This window comes from Enhydra lutris, unplaced genomic scaffold (genome assembly GCF_002288905.1).
Source record: "Enhydra lutris kenyoni isolate GAN:26980312 unplaced genomic scaffold, ASM228890v2 scaffoldscaffold3, whole genome shotgun sequence".
In the NCBI taxonomy this organism is placed as follows: Eukaryota; Metazoa; Chordata; class Mammalia; order Carnivora; family Mustelidae; genus Enhydra; species Enhydra lutris.
The window spans coordinates 12,038,305-12,059,678 of NW_019154087.1; the positions used below are offsets into that span (position 1 = coordinate 12,038,305).

Consider the following 21,374-nt stretch of genomic DNA (forward strand, 5'->3'; position numbering starts at 1 on the left):
AATCTTTCTACACACCAGATCGAATTGTTTATATTTTCCCCCTTCTAAATCTAATCTCTATATAGCAATATAGATAAAACTATAAAAAATTAAGCATATTATTAGCTAGCCAAATTTAGATAAATATTTGTTTTAAATTTTCAAACGTTTAACTTCAGAACAAGTTGTATGTTTTTGACAGCGAGTTATTTTTTATATTTATATTTTCCTAAGACTTGTCAAATTTAGTGTCTTTTATGCTAATGTAAACTGCTTTTGAGAGAAAAAGACTTGCTGCTTTATGCACTGTAAATCAGATATCTAAAAATCTATGTTTATAGGCATCAGACTTTACTAAAATGTTTATTGAAGCAATTGTTCTCTATAGTTTTTCAAAATAAAACTGTCTTAAATAAACTGCCTTGTTTTTATTTTCTATGAAAAATTGAATTATTATCTAATCAGTTTGCTAAACGTTTCTTAAACGTTTACTAAGTCTGCATTCTGTCCTGCAGAGAAATGGTCAATGCCTGGTTCGCTGAGAGAGTCCACACAATCCCCGTGTGCAAGGAAGGCCTCAGAAGCCACACGGAATCTTGTTCTTGCCTCTCGCAGCCAAGTCCTCGTGCAGACAGCAGTGCGCCTGGAACACCAACCAGGAAAATCTCTGCCTCTGAATTTGATCGGCCTCTTAGACCCATTGTCGTCAAGGATTCCGAGGGCACTGTGAGCTTCCTCGCTGACTCAGAAAAGAAGGAGCAGATGCCTCTAACCCCCCGAAGATTTGATAATGACGAAGGGGACCAGTGCTCAAGACTCTTGGAATTAGTGAAAGATATTTCTAGTCATTTGGATGTCACAGCCTTATGTCACAAAATTTTCTTGCATATTCATGGACTTATCTCCGCCGATCGCTATTCCCTGTTTCTGGTCTGTGAGGACAGCTCCAATGACAAGTTTCTTATCAGCCGTCTGTTTGATGTTGCGGAAGGTTCAACACTGGAAGAAGCTTCAAATAACTGTATCCGCTTAGAATGGAACAAAGGCATTGTGGGGCATGTGGCAGCATTTGGTGAGCCCTTGAACATCAAAGATGCTTATGAGGTAAATAGGGAATCATTGAGATGGGGGAGTGGGGTGAGGAGGAGAGGGTGTGGGACAAGGTGGAACATTGGACACCTGCCGTGAATGATGGGGAGGGTGGGTATTTCAAAGTCAGATGGAATAGGATCACTGACATGTAGGAATTTGCATACTTACTTAAAGCTGGTAAGTGTGATAAGAACTTTCTCATCTTTTATTTATTTTTGGAAAGACTTTATTTACTTATTTGAAAGAGAGAGAGCATGAGTAGGGGGAAGGAGAGGGAGAAACAAAGAATCTCAAGCTGACCCAGTGCTGAGCACTGAGTTCCACTCAGGGTTCGGTCCCACAAACCTGAGATCATGACCTGAACCCAAACCGCGAGTCTGATCCTTAACCAACTGAACTACCCAGGTGCCCCAGAACTTTTCCATCTTTTAAATGAGTTTCTTTACTGGTGTTTCAGTCAAGGATATGGGCCATAAAGAAATCTTGTCTTGTTTTTCTCCTTCATGATAATTTAACATGGCTCATCTCACAGTTGTATTCTCTTCTTTTTTGCCTACTGACTATCCATATCCTTATCTATTGTCTGCACATGAACTTCGGAGGATTTCACTGAGATTCTAAAATGCTAAGTCCAAAAACTCAAAAAACCAAACCAGTAGTCTTTTTCCATTCATTTGTTCATTCAGATTAATAATGTTCATTTATTTGAAGTCTCATTGACACAAAAATCTGATTGTCTTTCTTTTCATCCTTTTTTCATTTGTTTGTTAAATAAATTTATGTCTTCAAAAAATAGAAATTGTTGCTCTAAAATATTTCAGTGGAAATACTGGGTATTGCACTTTTTTTTTTTTTTTGAAAGATTTTATTTATTTATTTGACAGACAGAGATCACAAGTAGGCAGAGGCAGGCGGAGCGGGGGGCGGGGGGGAAGTAGGCTCCCCGCCAAGCAGAGAGCCCAATGTGGGGCTCAATCCCAGGACCCCGGACCACAACCCGAGCCGAAGGCAGAGGCCTCAACCCACTGAGCCACCCAGGTGCCCCTGGGTATTCCACTTTTGTCTTTAATTATGGACTTAAAGATCACACTATGTAATTCTTCTGATTTCCCATTTAAAATGATCTTTTTATTAGTAGAATTGTGTTTTTTAAACAAGGCATCTTACTAAATGACATTTTGTTTATCAGGTGTTTTCTAGCACCTTGATAGAATAATTGATCTAGCCAACTATGTGATGCCCTCTAAATGTTCCGTGGTGGGGTGCCTCAGTTGCTCAGTGGGTTAACCCTCTGCCTTTGCCTCAGGTCATGATCCCAGGGTCCTGGGGTTGAGTTCTGCATCGGGCTCCCTGCTCAGCAGGGAGCCTTCTTCCCCCCTCCACTCTGCCTGCCTCTCTGCCTACTTGTGATCTCTCTCTCTGTCAAATAAATAAATACATACATACAGACATACATACATACATACATACATAAATAAATGTATGTATGTATGTTCCGTGGTAATCCCAGCTTGCAACTCCTCTATGTAATTTAAGCAGTCATTACTGTTTTATTCACACCTGTATTCCTGATGCTTAATAAAACAGTCATTACTGTTTTATTCACACCTGTATTCCTGATGCTATGCCTGGCACATAGTCAAGTCTTAATAAATATTGACTGAATGAAAATTATCTAGGAGGTAGGATAGATAAGTAGCATAGAGAGCAGATCATAACAGATGCCAAGGAAAATGTGGTAGGTTCAGGGAAGCAGGAGATAACATTACTTGGGGAATTGAGAAATGATGTTTTTTTGAGGAAGCAGTACTTGATACCAACCCTGGAAAATAGATAAGATTTGAATAGATTGGTTTGTGTGCATGGTGAGGTCCAGATGTAAAGAGAAGTTGAAAGAAGCAACAGGGCCGGTGCACTGTGTGGTGCTTGTATGGACATGTGTGGGCAGCAGTCGGTATTGACATTGAGGAGCTATGGGGGCAGAGCATGCAGATTACTGGAGCCTTGAATGCCAGGCTTAGGGGTATGTGTGTGGTCCAGAGCCATGAGGAGTAATTGAAGATGGTTTCAAAGGGGAATTGGTATGATTCAAACTGATTTAGCAGGATGAATTGTACAGTGCTCATAAAATGAAAAATACTGGATACTGGGAGGATAAATTACTTAATGGTGTGAGGAAATGAGGACCTGAACCAGGGCACTGGCCTTAAGGAGCAAAAGAAGGGAATGGATTTCCAGTGAAGAAGTGGAATCTGCCAGAGTTGGAAGCCACTAGCAGATGGAAATGAGGGGGAAAGAGGAGTCGAGGATGACTGAGGGTTTAGATGTGGGAGAATAAATATGGTCACAAGGGAGTAATACTGAGATATGATAGTTTAGGTAGGTGAAATCATGAGATATTTTTCAGAATCCCCTGTATACGAGCAGTCTATTCCATTTTGATTCTTCATGGAGCTATCTCGATGACTTCTGTGAGCTCTGTAGTAACGCCACACCGTAGCGGACTACAACAGGGGTATTAAGGACACAGCTGAAGGATTGCTGCCAAATTTGCAGAATTCCCTTCCTGTCCTAGGTGACAGCTGGGTTTCCGCTTTTCAATGGCACTATAGTCCCAAGTACAGTAGGACCATAAATATGCTTCAGCTTTGCTGAGAAAGCCTTCATTTGTCTGTGTGGTTCTAAGTTTCTGCAACTCTGAGAATTTCTTCACTTATGTGCATTTTGGCTGAATATGCTTACCATTTTCAAAGTTTGGACAGTGTAATTTTTGTTTCGGTTAGTAATGACTTAATTCTTGTGCTACTGTCAGAAAGAGGCCCATGTCCTTGATTTGCAGTGCTTCCAGGGTGAAGCCTCTTAGCCTGTGGATTCTTCATGGTGCCGCTTCACCCTCGGCAGCCTTTGTCCATGTTTACAGGGGCCTTAGCAAAAGTCATTCGTGTCCCAGGAATTTCATTCTTAAGGTGTGGAGCTGACCTTTGACATACAGTTTGCATCTGTGTTGACAGTGGAAGTGAGTTGGCTATTGGATAATTCATTATTCAGCTCCACCCATAATTTGAATAATAAGAATTGTGACTCATGGTTTCTTGAGAAGTCAGAATAGGAAAATGCATTCTGTCTTCTGAATCCTACCTCTTTAAACATACGTCTGTAAAAATAACACCTTACAGCAGTATTTCTTAAAGCCTGTTTGACCACAGAACCCTTGAAAAGTTGCAGTGTAGCAATAGAAAACCATGAGGTGGTTGTGAAATATAATCGAGTTCAGTTTGAAGCTAAAAATACGTAGCAGTCTCATAGATAAGTCATTCGTAAGAAGTGGTCAACATTTGATTCATTTTTTAAAAACTTTATGACAGAATGATATAAATTTGAGAATTGAGCTATTTTATTACTAATAAGATAGCACATTCATATATTTAAAGTATAAAACAAGATCCACAGCTTAAACCAGTGATTCTCAATCAGACCACAAGTATCAGTGAGAGGGTGTTTGCTGCCTAAATCGCACAGCATCTCCTCCTACATCAGCCCATCATTCGTGTAACTTTCTTAAATGTGGCACAGCATTTATTGATAATAAGATATAAACACATAATGATCAGAACAACTGTATAAATGTGTTTGGTGTTCTCCTTATATGTGAAAACTAGATACTATCCAGTATCTAGAATGGATTGTGTATTAGGGTTCTTTAGAGAAATATATATAGATATAACAATATGTAGATATATATGTATATGAATACATATACATACATATTTATATGAAGAGGATTATTATAGAGGTTAGCTCACTTGATTATGGAGGCATGGAAGTTCTACAATCTGCCTGTTGCTTGTAAGCTGGATAACCACGAAAGCTCATGGTGTAATTTAGAGTCTGAAGGTCTAAGAATTGGGCAGCCAGTGGTGTTAAGTTTGTGGCTCTGAGTCCAAAAGCCTGAGAGCCAGGAACCTCATTGGAGGGCAGGTGAGCAAAAGAAGGTAGATGTTTTAGCTTAAGCAGAGAGAGTGAATTTGTCCTTCCTTTGCCTTTTTGTTCTGTTCAGGCCCTCAGTGATTTGGATGATGCCAACCTGCTTGGTGAAGATGTTTGCTCAGTTTATTGATTCAAATACTAATCTCTTCTGGAGACATCCTTACACACATACCTGAAATAATGTTTTACCACCTATTTGGGTATTCTTTTGCTTAGTCAAGTTGACACTTAAAACTGACCATCACAGATTGCCTTGAACACCTAGTTTCATGTCCTACGGAAGGAAGCCTTGAGATTCCCCAAGATTTCCTGTCAAAGGATTTATGTGGTCAAAACACTCCTCTCTATCCCAAGTCAACTGAGATGTAAAATGTGGGCTCCTGTTCTGTTTCCATAGGAAATGGAAGACTAGGGAGAAGACTTGCAGGGTTTTAGGGAAGGGTCTCATTGCCATTCATGCAGCCTTTACCATGTAGCTACTATTCTTCCCACCCTGATGACTTCCTTCCTCCTTTTGTATTCCTTATCTAGATAAATCAGTCTCTATCATCTCTCGTTTTGCATGTCTCACTTTATCAAAATTTTTTTACTAAAAAAATATGAGCTCTTTCAAATGAATTTCCTATGAATAAAATGATGTCCAAAATGAATTTTAGGAGAAAGAAGTAACACTAGCAATTGTTTTAATCTTGATAAGTCTATTAATCTGTCATGATCTAATTGTGCCCCAGGGAACATAGTTTGGGAACTGCTATATCTTTTTTCAGTGTTCTAATAATCTTTAGGGATCATATTAAATGCCACTCTGTGGAAGAAAACTAGCCTATAAATCGGGAAGAGTACTGTATTGTTTTCTGTTATTTTGATTTTTATATAATTTCAAACTTAAGGAAAAGTTGTAAGACTTAAAAAAACTTACATATATACTTTATGCAGATTCTCCAGTTGTTTATGTTTTGCCCCATTTGCTTTATCGTTTTCTTCTGTATACAATGCATGTCAGTAATATATGCATACTATTTTTCTCTTTTTTAAGACTTTATTTATTATAAAGAGACAGAGCATGAGCAGGGGAAGGGGCAGAGGCAGAATGAGAGAGAGACAGAGAATCTCAAGCTGACTTGATGCTGGTTGTGGAGCCCAATGAGGGGCTCAATCTCATGACCCTGAGATCATGACCTGAGCCAAATTCAAGAGTTTATCACTCAACCCACTGAGCCATCCAGGTGCCCTTATGCATACTGTTTTTCTGAACCACTTAGTAAGTTGGAAACATTTTTACTAAACATAATTCAGTGAATATTTTCTAACAATATTCATTTATGCAATTATAGTACATTTTTCAAAATCAGGAAGTTTTTTTGATACAATGCTATTACCTACTAGTTCATAGTCAAATTTAGTCTATTGTCCACTCATATTATTTACAGTTCTTTTTTTCCCTCTGATCAAGGATCTAATCCCAAATTACATAATGTATGTGCTTTCCATGTCTCTTTAGTGTCCTTTAAATCTGGAATAATTTCTCAGTGTTTCTTTATCATTCTTGATGTATATTTTGAGAGTACAGGCTATTTTGTAGACTGCATTTTGATGAGATTCAAGTTAGGTACTTTGGGCAGAAATACCACAGATGTCAGTGTTGAGACCTTGTTTGATTTTCTAGAACAGTCAGTTCTCCCCTTCTTCGACACCAGCTGGGTGTCCTACAATCCAATTCAATTCTGATGCTAGTAGTAGCATCTAGTAACTAGCTGCTGACACTGTACTACTACCCATTAGCACAAACTCCAAAGTCTGAAGACTCAGTCCCACTAGATTGTCCCCAGTTCCTAGTTCAGATACCAACCACAAACAGGGTCCTCTGGCTACTCACATATTTTTTTTTTTTTAAAGATTTTATTTATTTATTTGACAGACGGAGATCACAAGTAGGCAGAGAGGCAGGCAGAGAGAGAGAGAGAGGAGGAAGTAGGGTCCCTGCAGAGCAGAGAGCCAGATGTGGGGCTCGATCCCAGGACCCTGGGATCATGACCTGAGCCGAAGGCAGAGGCTTTAACCCACTGACCCACCCAGGTGCCCCAGGCTACTCACATATTTATGTCCATCTACAAATTAGGTGATTTCCCCACTTGGGTTCAATAATTTGCTTGAATGACTCACAGAACTCAAAGGAAGCACTGTATTTTATTTTATTTTATTTTATTTTATTTTATTTTACTTTCTTATTTATTTATTTATTTATTTAATAAGAGAGAGAGAGTGAGTAAGCATGTAAACACAAACCGGGGAGAGGCAGAAAGAGAAGCAGACTCCCTGCTGATCAGGGAGCCCGATGCAGGATTCTGGGATCATGACCTGAGGCAAAGGCAGAGGCTTAACCAACTGAGCTACCCAGGAGCTTAAGGAAGCACTATATTTACAATTACAGTTTTATTATTATGGATACAATTCAGGAACACCTAAATGGAAGACATGCATTAGGACAAGGAATGGAAGGTGGGGGGGACACAGTAATTCCATGCCCTTTCCAGGGGGTGCACCACCATCCCAGCACATAGATACCTTTAGCAATCCAGACACTCCTCCAAACCTCATTGTTCTGAGTTGTTGTTGTTGTAGTTGTTGTTGTTGTTCTTGTTTTAATCAAGGCTTCATTATGTAGGCATTATTGATTAAATCCATTGGCCATTGGTGATTAATTTCAATCTCCAGCCCCCTCTCCCTTCTGTGGAGGTTAAGGGTAGGGCTCAAAGTTCTAACCCTCTTATAAGTTGTTTGGTTTTTCTGGTAGCCAATCCCCATCTGGAAGCCGCCTGGGGTCCACACCCCTATGACTCATCTTATTAGCATGAAGTCAGGTATGGTTGAAAGGGGCTTGCTATGACTATCAAAAAACTTTCCTGTTTCTCAGGGAATTACGAGAGTTTTAGGAGCTCTGTGCCAGGAACCTGGGACAAAGACTGAATATATAATTTATTAAATAACCATAGTATTCTCAGCATATGTTAATAGGAAGTATGGCATGTGAAGTTAGTTTACCCCAGTGTTGTTGATGTTAATTCTGAAAACTTGGTTCGTGGTGTCCACTAGATTTCTCCACTATAAAGTTACAGTTTTCCTATTGTAATCAATAAATATCTTATGATGAGATACTTTGATATTGTGTAAATATTCTATTCTTCATGAACCTACATTTACCAGTTTTAGTGTCCCTGATTTTCTAACTCCATCATACCTTCTGTGTTTTTTAGTTGGCATTCTCGTGTGAAGAGGAGTTTACCTTCTTGATTCATTCATTCATTCATTTACTCATTCGTAGCACTGTGGGCTCATGGATTTTTATTTTGTATAATGAGTTATGATCTGTTTTTATCTTTATTTATTCACATTCTCTAATTATATTGAATTGGCCAGGTTCCTGTGTCTTTTTGATATGTCGTTGTCACTCTGGGCTTTCTTGCTTCCTTGTGGGCTGAAAGTTCTAACTGGCTTAACAATATGTTCCATGCTCAATTTATACTTTCTCCCTTTTAGCCCTAGAATCATTCTTTTTCCCAGGAAACTCTGGTTCCTTTCATTAGAGGGAATGGTAACCAAGATAGAAGCTAAGATGTGAGCACTAGATGCATTCATTGCTTCTGGTATGTTTGTTGCTGCCAGTATGTCAGTAGACAGGACTAGGAATAAAATATATAAATACACATTTCTGTATTTTATTTATTTTTATATCTACTTCCTATATTAATAACAGTTTCCTATGTTAATAACAGTGAATTCTTACTGATATCTCCAATTTCAATCTAACACCTCAAGGTGCAATTTGGTTTTATTCCTTCTTTTTCTGTTGGGTTGTTCCTTCTCCAAAAATAAAGACCCAAGCTTCCTTAATCTTTGTGCTTATGTTTAAGCCAAGTTCCGAGCTCTTCACTCCTTTGTGCACATTCTGTTAGCTTTCCCTTCAGGCTGTACAATTCCCATTAACATTTCTTGTAGTACAGACCTGTGGTGACAAATTCAGTTTTAGTTTATCTGAAAATGCCTTTATTTTGCCTGTATTCTTGAAGGATATTTTCACTGGATAGACAGTTCTCACTTAATGGTAGTTTTCTTTCAACATTTTAAAAAGAGTTTTCCTACATTTTTTGGTCTTCCTTTTTCTCAGGAGAAGTCAGCTATCCTTTGTATTTTCACCTTACAGGTTTCTTGCTATGTATCATTTTCATACTATATGGGTAAGGTTAAGGTTTTCACTAACTTTGGGGAAATTTTGGTCTATGTCTTTAAGTATTTTTCCACTCAATTCTCTTTTTTCTCTTTGGCACTCCAATTATATATATGTTAGACCACTTGATGTTGTCCCAGAAAACACCCAAGGCTCTGCTAATTTTTACAAGTGTATTTTTCCCCCTCAGTCTTTCTGATTAAATATTTCCTGTTGCTCTGTCTTCAGGTTCACTGACATTTTCTTCCATTGTTTCTAATGTGCTGTTAAACCATCAATGAACTTTGCATTTTAGACATTGTACTTTTCAGCTCTAGAGTTTCCATTTGGGTTTTTTAAAATAGCTGTTTTGTTTTGTTTTTTACAGTTTCCCATCTATTCATTATTACCACATTTTCCTTTAAGTCCTTAAGTACATTTATAATACTGGGTTTAAAGTCCTTGTCTCTTAATTCCAACATCTGAATCATCTTGGGGTCATTCTCTTTTGACTACTTTTTCTCCTCACTGTGGGTTACAGTTTCCTGTTTTCTTCACATGTTGTGAGTTTTGATTATATGCTGGACATTTTACATGTTTTCTTGCAAGGTATTTGGATCATAATCGTCTTTTTTAAAATGGGGCTGACATTTGTTCTTTCAGGCAGTGCAATTACTTTTTGGCCTGTCAGGCTTGGTGTTATTGTTGGGGTGGATCCATTTTAGTTTGAATTCAGTCTTAGGGAATGCCCTCCAAATCTAGGGAATGTTTCTTACTCCTAAGGATTGGCTTTTCTGTGTCTCAACTGAATGCTTGAGGTGGAATGGCTGAGCTGGAACTCCAGTGTCTCAGAACCTTTCTCTAATTGGTATCACCATTCTGCTTTCAGCCTTCAATACATAATTTTTAGCTGGTTCTCTAAGAGTCTTGCTCTATACATGTCTGAAGCAAATAGTCACTGAGTCTTTTACCACTCCTTTTATCTCTCCCTCTAATCCCCCAACGTAGCTTTCTTGTTAGTTATTTTTCCTTGCAAATATTAGCCACTTTAGAAGCTCCAGATTCCTTTCAATTCCATTTGGAAGCCTTGATACACTTGGGTACTGCCTGCCTTCTTGCCAGCAGGAAAATGGTCCCAGGAAGAAAGCCAGAGTGGTTGTCCTATCTATTTCCCTTTTTCATGGTCGGTGATTTAGTTGTCTTGTATCTTTGGTCTAGTCTTACAGTTTTCAGTAGGAGGGCAAATCTGATACCAATTGCTTTATTTTAGCAAGTGGACTTCCAAGGCTTATGTTTTTGTTTTTGTTTTTGTTTTTGTTTTTGTTTTTTTTTACACTGTCATGTTCTCATAAATAGTGAAAGGAATAATCACAGTAGTAGTACTGCTCCATTTTTTCTTTGGTGTTTCCTGGACCTAAAGGAATTAAAAGTTTTCTATATTGCCTTTGCACTGAGTACATTGTTAGGAAAATTCTTTGAGATGCCAGAATTCACCTAAAGTGAATTTGAAACATACATTACTCCCACTCCTTCAGTGAAATGGAATCCAGGGCTGCTGTTGATTTTAAATTCCCAATATACCCCCAAAGCTGTGAAAGCCCTATTAATTTCAGTTTGTTAAACTCTATTGCTTTGATTAGATAGTTAAGTCCTCTTCTTTATAAATTGGTTTGTAACTTAAATATTCATTAACAAAATAATTTCTGAGGATGCATTTTTATTCATGTTTTGATTATTAGCTTGTAGAATAATCCACTATAAATTAATAGTTGTTTTACTTCTTTAATTCATCAATACCAGTGTCCTATCTGCCTTTTTAGTATGTTAGTTTAGAACAATTTTTAAAAATTTATTCAGCCAACATTTTCGCTGTATTTCAATATAACTTTGAGCATGTTTGCAAGAAAAAAAGCAAAAATGCAGTAATATTTATTAACAATATAAAATATTTATACTGATTTTCTGCCTTTTTATAACTTTGCTTTCGAAATTGTCTTTAATGCCAAGTGTGGCTCTCCTGGGAAGATTGGCCTCATTTCTGACCCCAGTTGACGGAATCTACTGTAATCATTTACTTCATTCACAGCTTTGGCCTTGCGTGACTTTGAACTAATTAAAAAATAAATAAATGACCTTCAAAGATGAGGGTTTTCCAGTGTGGCTATTCCATATTCTCTGAAGGGAATTCCAAAAACAGAGTTTTTAGAGCAGTGTTAACACACTATTATTAGGTCGAGTATGTAAACTTCCCAAGGCTTTTGCTTTGAGGGGAACAACACTCCTTTAAATGTTCATGTTCTGGTATGTTTGTTTCCATTCTAATCTTATTGCATATAGTAGTATCTGTCCATTTCCTCTAGCATGTTTTCCTTCTTACCTACAGTCTTTGTTTTAAACTATAATAAGCTAAAAATGATCACATCTGATGACTATGATATCATTTGTTAATGAATTCCTTCACTTATTTAACAAATGCTTTTGAGTTCTTGTGGTTGTATTGGGAATACGATGAGGGACCAAAAAAAATAAAAAACCCTCCTGGAATTTACAGCCTAATTCTAATCTTCCCAATCTAAAGTTCAAGGGAAAATAGCCTGTATCTTTCTTTCTTCAACCCACATTAGAACCTTTACAACTCTCAGAAGTCCTTTGTGATTATTGGATATGCGTGACGTACTTTGTAAAAGGGAAAAGAAGTACAAAGATTAAGGAGTTGTTTGCAGTCTGATTGAGGCCATGCAGTTTTGTTTTTTTTTTTATGCACATATATACATGAAATTATTTAAAATTCTTACGAACACCTGGGATAGAAGAACGGAATACTGAAGGAAAATATAAGCAACAATTACAAGGGAAGTAAAGTCAGTGTTAGGCAGGTTGTTTTGGAGTGGTAGGTTTTACAGGAAAAATTTCAGAGCAGAGATGCTTTCCTTTGGATGGCACAGAAGAATCAGATAGTGAGATGGGAATAGGCAAATTGTATTATAGTGGTGGAGAGTTGCCACTTTTCCATGAATCTAAGGAATGCCGTCTAAATTGGTTAATATTTTGAATTTCCTTTATTTCTGAACATATTTTGAGTCTGTATTTTTTTGTTTCTCACGAACACTAGCTACTAAAAAACGTAAATTTATCTTTGTCAAAGATGATTTGTTTACATGATATGATGTCTTTCCAATGATAAAATTGTCATTCAGAGCAATAAGGTAAGTCGAAGGTTAGATTTTTCTAATCTTATAAATCGGAAAAATCAAATCAATCTTTGAACAGATCAGTCATTAAATTGAATTTCTTTTTCCTTACTAGGATCCTCGGTTCAATGCAGAAGTTGACCAAATTACAGGCTACAAGACACAGAGTATTCTTTGTATGCCAATTAAGAATCACAGGGAAGAGGTAAGCCAATTTTCCGTTTTATAAAGGTCATTTGGAAACATTCTCTTTTTTAAAAAAAAGTTTTACTTTGCATAGATATGAAATAATACTATAGGGACAAATTAATTACAAAGTGCTTAAATATTCTGCTTTCTTTTTTCTTTTTTTATTATTTAGATAGGGCTGAATCTTGATAGAGACTTTACGTTGACTTAGAAATACATTTCAGACATTTTATTTCCTTACCTCCTCTCCTCCATCACCACCCAGGACCTTATTTTATCCACCCAGGACCTTATTTTATCCTAAGATGTGTAACTGTGGTTGTGGTTGGAATCTATTTCATATTATATTGGAAGTGTCTGAATAATGCTCATTTCATAAATGGTTATTCAATTTTAATGGTTATCAGCTGATATTTGGGGCACTTCAAAATGAGGTTTTGAAAACATGAAAATTGTGGCTAATTCCAAGTAAGTTTCACTGTGAAATTATAACAAGCAAATAAAATGCTTGGGCTTATATTTCACCTAACTAAAAGTCTGGATTCTGTAAGCACTGAATTCCTTCTTTATTAATAGTTACTTAAAAAAAATAGTTAATAAATTATCAATCAAATTATATCTTTCAGTTAAATGCTCTCAACTCTGGCTGCTGGTTACAATCAAATGAGGAACTTCTAAAATATTACCATTTAAATCTGAACCTCTAAGAGCAGGATATAGACATTGATATATTTTTAAAGCTCTCCAAATAATTCTGAAGTGTTGCCAGGTTGCAAAAATCACTACTCTAACTGAAAACAAATAGATTGAAAGCACCCGTACTCGGGATCTCAACCTTGGCTGTTCATTAGAATCACCTGGAAAGTATTTAGAAATTTTAATGCCAGGCTTCATTTTAAATCAGAGTCTCTGGACCTGGGACTCAGGCATCAGTATTTTAAAGCTCCCAGGTGATTATAGCATGCAGCTAGGTTCCAGAACCACAGAACCACTCCTAAAGATACTAGAAGCTCTTTGATGATTCTACTTGACTTATATTCACATTCTGACATCTTTCCTTTCTCTCCTCCATCCAGTCCTTTTCCAAGTCCCATTGATTTTTTTCCCATTGAGAGTTTTTCTCACTTCAGTTCCTTTCCTTTCTTACCTACTGCCATAATTCAGATATTGCAGTAATGCTTGAACTTTAAAAATATTTTCGTAAGAGGCTTCTCTACTTGCAGCCAGTTTCTCTCCAATCCAACCTGCTAGATGTCCTGGGAATTTTCCTAAAACACAGCTTTCTAAACCAGTGCACCTAAGACATTAATGTGCACATGAATCCCATGGGGATTTCTGAATTCCATAGCTGCAGGTGGGACCTGAGATTCTTTTCTAACAAACACTAAGTTGATGCTGACACCCCAAGTCTGCAGATCACAATTTGACTAACAGGATCCTAAACTAGTCACTTCTCAGTCGTCTAAAATAAATTCTCAGTGCCTTGGAGTTGCTACATGGTTTTGTTTTGTTTTTAAGATTTTATTTATTTATTTGACAGAGACACAGCGAGGGAGGGAACACAAGCAGGGGTAGTAGGAGAAGGAGAAGCAGACCCCCTGTGGAGCAGGGAGCCCAATGCAGGGCTTGATCCCAGGACCCTGGGATCATGACCTGCTCCAAAGGCAGATGCTTACCTACTGAGCCACCCAGGCGTGCTGCTACATGGTTTTTTAAGAGGAAAGTTAGAGTCAAAGTCACTAAAAATACCTGTAGTTAAAACATGATTATGAGATTGATTAATTTAATTGGTTCATTAATTAGGTGGGTGAATAATTAAAATAGAAAAGGCCATAAATGGATTAATGATGAGTTTTCCAGATATAACAAATAAAACGTATGTCCCATGCAATATTGGGGGCATAGTTATGCTAAAAATTATTTTTTGCTCCTCTGAAATTAAATTTGACTAGCCTGCCTGTATTTTATCTGAGAGCCCCCAGTATAAACCATAGGCTGTGATTCTATTCACTTGAGAAGACAGCGTTCAGATTCCAGTTAGTTAAGTATATGGTAACATTGTGGCCCACAAAACAGCCTTGTAGCGGCCAAGAGGCCCAGGTTGAATCATGCTCTGATTAAACGTCTCTTTCTAAATAGAAACTGGGGCCCGGGGGAACCCATGAGAATGTGCAACAAAATCACCAGGACGAAGTACGTGGGATTCCCTTCCTGTAAGAGTGACCACAGCACATATGTGTTTGTGTATGACGACCTGAGAGGATGATTTAAATTAAACAAGCAACAGCCCCAACTGTGTTGAAGTATAATTTAACACGAGAAAATTCACCCATTTTAAGTGTACGTGTGATGAGTTCTGACAGACGTGGATGCATCTGTCGTGTAACCACCGCTGTAATCAAGATACAAAACATTTCTGTCGCCTCAGATATTTCTGTGTACCCCTAGCCGTGGCGGTCCTTGCCCTCCCTCAACCCGGACCTCTGACAATCTCTAGTCTGTTTTTGTCTGTTCTTTCTGCCTTTTCTAGAATGTCATGTAAACAGAATCCTGCTGTAGGTAGTCTTGTGTCTGGGTTCTTCCCCTATGTACATTTGTGAGATTCATCCATGTGGTTGCCTGTGTCAGTCCTTTGTTCCTTCTTATTGGCAAGGGATTGATTCTCCGGTGGGAATATACCATTTTGATCATTCATTCGTCAGTTGATAGATACTTGAGTTGCTTCCAGTTTTATGAAACAAGCCACTGTTCTGAAAGAAGCCACTGTCAGAGTTTGCATACAGGTCTTTGTGTGGACATAATGCTTCCATTTCTTTTGGGTAAATAGACAGGAGGTGAATTGCTAGGTCATATAGTTGGTGTTTAATTTTGTAAGAAGCTTCAAAGACTTTCCCAAAGTGGCTGCACCATATGCATTCTTACCAGTAATATATGAGTTTCAGTTGCTTCAAGTCCTTGGCAACATGTGGTGTTACCGGTTTTTCAAACTTTTAGCTGTTTTAGTAGGGATGATTTGAATTTGTTGTTTTGTTTTGTTTTATTTGAGACAGAGAGCATGAGCAGGAGTGAGGGGCAGAGGGATAGGGAAAAGTAGGCTCCCCCACTAAGCAGGGAGCCAGACTCGGGGCTTGATCCAGAACCCTGGGATCCTGACCTGAGGTGAAGGCAAATGCTTAACTGACTGAACCACCCAGGAACTCCTAGGGTGATTCGTATTTGATCACATGAATATATAACCCCACTCTCAGCCAATGGCTGTCAGCTCACTTCTAGATCTGATGACAATGGGTCCAGCTGTAGGCCCCAGATTGTGATTGTCCAGCACTCCCCTAAGATTCCAGCTGGGTTCCTGAGAATCCTTGGGAGGCCTGCCTCCATGTTCCTGCATCCTCCTGCTATCGCCTCTTCACCCTCTAATGACCGGATAGGAAACCAGGGCTCTTCACTGGTCTCCCCACAAATTCACTCACACTGAGCATTTCATGGGACAAAGAAGCCTTCAGTAACTTCACTGGAGACTTAGTCACATCACTGAGGGAGGCCTTGCTGACTCCCCATTTTCAACCTTCTCCCACCTGCTCCCTCCCCTGCCCCCAACATTGGCACCACTCAGTTCATGATTATTTCCTCTGAGTATTTTCTTCAGAGAAAAGGAATGAAGAGAAACAGAAGAATAGACATACTCTGCTGTCGTTAAAAAGAAAAGAAAAGAAAAAAGTTATTTGGCTAACGAAGAACAAAGGCAACTAAGAAGTTGCAATATATGACTTCCAGAATTATTTAAAAATTTATAGCTATGTAGACAAACCCAAGGCAGTGTTTACTTTTGTAAGTATAGAGTACATACAGAAGTACTCTTTTTTTTCTCACAAAACTTTTGAAATTGAAATGAAGAGGCATAAGTAAGGCTTTTTGGGAACAGTTGCTAAGACTGCTTGCTCTGGGCTTGAATCCCATCTTCACCACTTACTTGATAAGTAGCCAGGATGGAATTGGTTAATCCCTTCCATTTTCAAGTTTTCTCATCTGCAAACTGGGTGTTATGAAAGGACCTACCTTGTTGTGAAGGACAGATGCATTCCTGTATGGTAAGGGTTTACCATAGTTCCTGGCATACTAAAAGTGATCAATAAATGTTTTTTTTGTTGTTGTTTTACTTTTTATTTTTTTATTTTTTCAGTGTTCCAAGATTCATTGTTTATGCATCACACCCAGTGCTCCATGTAATACGTGCCATCCTTAATACCCACCACGAGGCTCACCCCCTCCCCTCCAAAACCCTCAGTTTGTTTCTCAAAGTCTACAGTCTCTCATGCTTTTGTCTCCCCCTCCGATTTACCCCAATTCACTTTTTCTTTCCTTCTCCTAATGTCCTCCATGTTATTCCTTATGCTCCACAAATAAGTGAAACCATATGATAATTGACTTTCTCTGCTTGACTTATTTCACTCAGCATAATGTCCTCCAGTTCCGTCCATGTTGATACAAAAGTTGGGTATTTATCCTTTCTGATGGCTGCATAATATTCCATTGTATATATGGACCATAAGTTCTTTATCCATTCATCTGTTGAAGGGCTTGGCTCTTTCTGCAGTTTGGCAATTGTGGACTTTGCTGCTATGAACACTGGGGTACATATGACCCTTCTTTTCACTACACCTGTATCTTTGGGTAAATACCCAGTAGTGCAATTACAGGGTCATAGGGTAGCTCTATTTTTAATTTCTTAAGGAATCTCCACACTGTTTTCCTTTTTTTTTTTTTTTTTTTTTTAATTTTATTTATTTGTCAGAGAGAGAGAGAGAGAGTGCACAAGTAGGCGAAGTGGCAGGGAGAGGCAGAGAGAGAAGCAGGCTCCCCGCTGAGCAAGGAGCCCGACGTGGGACTCGATCCCAGGACACTGGGATCATGACCCGAGCCGAAGGCAGCGGCCCAACCCACTGAGCCACCCAGGCGCCCTCCACACTGTTTTCCAAAGTGGCTGCACCAACTTGCATTCCCACCAACAGTGTAAGAGGGTTCCCCTTTCTCCACATCCTCTCCAACACTTGTTGTTTCCTGACTTGTTAATTTTGGCCATTCTAACTGGTGTAAGGTGGTATCTCAGTATGGTTTTGATCTGAATTTCCCTGGTGGCTAATGATGATGAACATTTTTTCATGTGTCTGTTAGCCATTTGTATGTCTTCATTGGAGAAGTGTTTGTTCATGTCTTCTGCCCATTTTTTGACATGATTATCTGTTTTGTGTGTGTTGAGTTTGAGGAGTTCTTTATAGATCTTGTATATCAGCCCTTTGTCTGTAGTGTCACTTGTGAATATCTTCTCCCATACCGTGGGTTGACTCTGTTTTGTTGATTGTTTCCTTTGCTGTGCATAGGCTTTTGATCTTGATAAGGATCCAAAAGTTCATTTTCACTTTTGTTTCCTTTGCCTTTGGAGTCATGTCTTAAAAGAAGTTGCTATGGCCAGTGTCGAAGAAGTTACTGCCTATGTTTTCCTCTAGGATTTTGATAGATTCCTGCCTCATGTTGAGGTCTTTTATCCATTTCGTGTTTATAATAAATGTTATTTTTTAAAAGGAGACATAGAACTAAGAGAACTTTTCTGAGAGATAAGGGATGATAAAATTACATGAAGGGATCATCAGCACCATACGATAACCAACCAGCTAGGCTCAAGTGATAATGAGTGCAGTCCCTGACTTAGCTGATCTGTTACCCTCCAACTTTCAGCTTAAAGAGAAAAATGCTTTGCATTGTTTTTGCTTATAAATGAGGCAGAATGAATTTGGTGCCTTCCCTTTGTGTTACTGAGTAAACTAATACCAATTCCAGCTAACTACCAGGGAACCTAAAATTAAGTGTGATCTTATGAACAATCGATAGTTTATTTCATTGGCTGTTTAAAAATGTCCTGGTACTTTTGAATGACCCGTTAAGACATAGGCACTGACTCTGGAAAGCTGCTTGAGTGGAGAAGCTGAATATTGAATGCTAAAGTCTGAACTATAACATAGTCCAGGAAATTGAGGAAGATTTTTAAGATTCAGTGAAACATATAATCTCATTTGTATCTTCTTCCTGTTCAATATTCCAACTAATTAAAAATTTTCAGGAGTTCTTTTCATTGATGTCATAATCTTAAGTGTAATGGATACAGCAGTGCCTTTTTAGGAGTAAGAATCATAGATACTGTTAAAGTTCTGTGACAGAAATTTTTGAAAAGAATTGTAGTGAGTAAGTTTTGACAATCTTTCCCTTTCCTGCTCCCTTCCAAGAGAATGGGGTTAATGGGAAAAGTCCGGGGGGAAAAATACTGGCGAAGCTTGAGGAGACTAAAATAATTTATTTTGGAAAGGTCAAAGAGCTGTTGGCTAGAGAAAAATAAATGAAGACAAGAAGAGGAAGGGTCAAGGGAGAGAAGAGATCCAGCCCAGGCTGTATATTAGAGTGGTTTGAAGAGAGTGGGGTAGGACCTTGGAAATAACTGCTGTATCATGGAAACTATTCTAAGGACCTGGCATATATTACTTCATTTAATCTTCCTAGAATCCATAGGAGGTAGTCATTATTTGTTCCTACTTATTAGGTGAGGAAACAGAACATTTAGGAAACTCATCCAAAGTCACGTAACTAAAAACTGGCAAAGCTGAGATTCAAATCTAGGGAAACTCTAAGTGAAAGAAGTCAGACAGAAAAAGACAAGTACCATCTGATTTCACTTATATGTGGAATCTAGAAAAAAAAATAAGGAAACAAAAAAATCAGAAATAAATACAGAGAACAAACTGGTAGTTGCCAGAGGGGAGGAAGGTAGGAGCAGGTGAAACAGGTGATAATGGATTAGGAAGTACAAACTTACGGTTAAAAAATAAATAAGATACAGGGATGAAAAGTATAGCATAGGGAATATAGTCAGCAATATTGTAATAACTATGTATGGTGACAGATGGTAACTACATTTGCTGTGGTAAGCATTTCATAACATATGTAATTGTCAAATCACTATGTTGTACACCTGAAACTAATATTGTAGGCCAACTATGTTGTTGATTATGTTCAACAACAACAACACAAACTAGGCAGTCTGGCTATAGTGTAATAATGGGGGAAGGATGGTTTCTTAAAATTCTGCTGTCTGCATCCACTTTCTTCCCCCTGCAGTTAAGTTATTTGGGGGCTGAAGAAGGTGGTGGGAAATACACTGATTTTTTTTTTTTTTAAAGAGAAAGAGAGAGGAGAGAGAGAGAGAGAGAGAGAGTGTGTGTGTGTGTGTGTGTGTGTGTGTGTCTGTGCACAAGCAGGGGAAGCAGGAGAGAGAGATACACTGATGTATCTAGCATAGCTCCATATGGAGACAGGATTTGAGGGTGAAAACAAGGAGTGTTCGGATGACTTTTAATGATAAGTGTTTAAACCATTCTGCAGACAGACATTTTTAATTTAAAAAAATTTTTTTAAAAAGCTAGAGAAAGAGGGATCAGAGTCACATCCTCTAGAGTATCCCAAGAGGAGTCTGTCCAGTAAACAGGAGGAAATTTTCACCAGGGATAAAAGAGTTACAGGAGCGTGTTTCATATTAATCTGGGCCAGTGTGCTCCAGAGAACCATGATAGGCACATGAAGCATTATGAGAAAAGTTGCAGCAAAGTATGAGTTTCTAGGGCTGCTGTCAAGTTTCTTTCATACTTAATGCTGCATTTTTGGGACCTGGGCACTTAGACCAGTTTTTATTTTTGTCACTTGACATTAGTTATTTCAGTAATGAGACAATTCTTTTATGTTTAGTAAAGAAGTGCAGGGAAACTCAACTCTTTCTAACACAGATGACCTATTTCTGAAATACTGCCCTCCCCTGAAGTATTGCTCATTATGACATGGTAGAGATACATGTTCTTTTGTATTAATAGGCATTACACCAGTGAAGTAGAAGGCATTATTTCTAAGTAATGTGAGTTCTTTGAAAATTTCTTACTAATCTGTGCTGGAGGTTATATCCAATAATGTCTCTCTCTCTCTCTTTTTTAAGATTTTATTTATTTATTTGAGAGAGAGTGAATGAGAGACAGAGAGAGAGGGAGAGAAAGCAGTAGTAGGGATAGGAACAGAGGGAGAGGGAGAAGCAGACTCCCCACTAAACAAAGAGCCCGAGTTGGGGGCTCGATCCCAGGACCCTGGGATCATGACCTAAGCTGAAGGCAGAACTTAACCGACTAAGCCACCCAGGCGCCCCATCCACTAATGTCTTTCAGGCTGGGTTCTTGGTTGTGTGTCAACTCTAGTTACTAAGTAGAAATCTAATTTGGAATCAGATTTTTTTCTCCTCTTTTTTTATTTTAGCATCTTGATTTTTATCGTACTTGATGATGTACCCATAATTCTCCAATGTGGATATAAGTTATAATAGAGGATACATGATAACTTCTTTCCAGTGTGATAAAGGAGCATTTTAGCTAACTATCTAAATTTATATCTTCTTTAATTAAAAAGAAAAAAAAAGGAAAACACCTGAAAATCTTAGGACACTTGGGTGGCTCAGTCCATTAAGCGTCTGACTCTAGATTTCAGGGTAGGTCATGGTCTCAGTGTCCTGAGATTGAGCCCTATGTCAAGGCTTCACACTCAGCTCAGGGTCTGCTTGAGATGCTCTCTCTTCCTAGCCCTCTGCCCCTCCCCCAGCTTGCTTGTATGCACACTATGCATGCACATATGCTCTCTCTCTAAAATAAATA

At 38.3% G+C, this 21,374-nt stretch overlaps 1 protein-coding gene across 2 annotated transcripts in view; it reads left to right on the forward strand.

Annotated features, from left to right (window-relative positions):
- Nucleotides 1–21,374, forward strand: part of LOC111153963 (phosphodiesterase 5A) — a 156,097-nt gene that overhangs the window by 21,340 nt on the left and 113,383 nt on the right. For both annotated transcript variants that reach the window (XM_022513324.1, XM_022513330.1), the window contains exons 2-3: nucleotides 495–1,083; nucleotides 12,569–12,658. In XM_022513324.1, coding sequence (XP_022369032.1) covers nucleotides 495–1,083; nucleotides 12,569–12,658 — 679 coding nt within the window. The remainder of the gene's footprint in view (nucleotides 1–494; nucleotides 1,084–12,568; nucleotides 12,659–21,374) is intronic.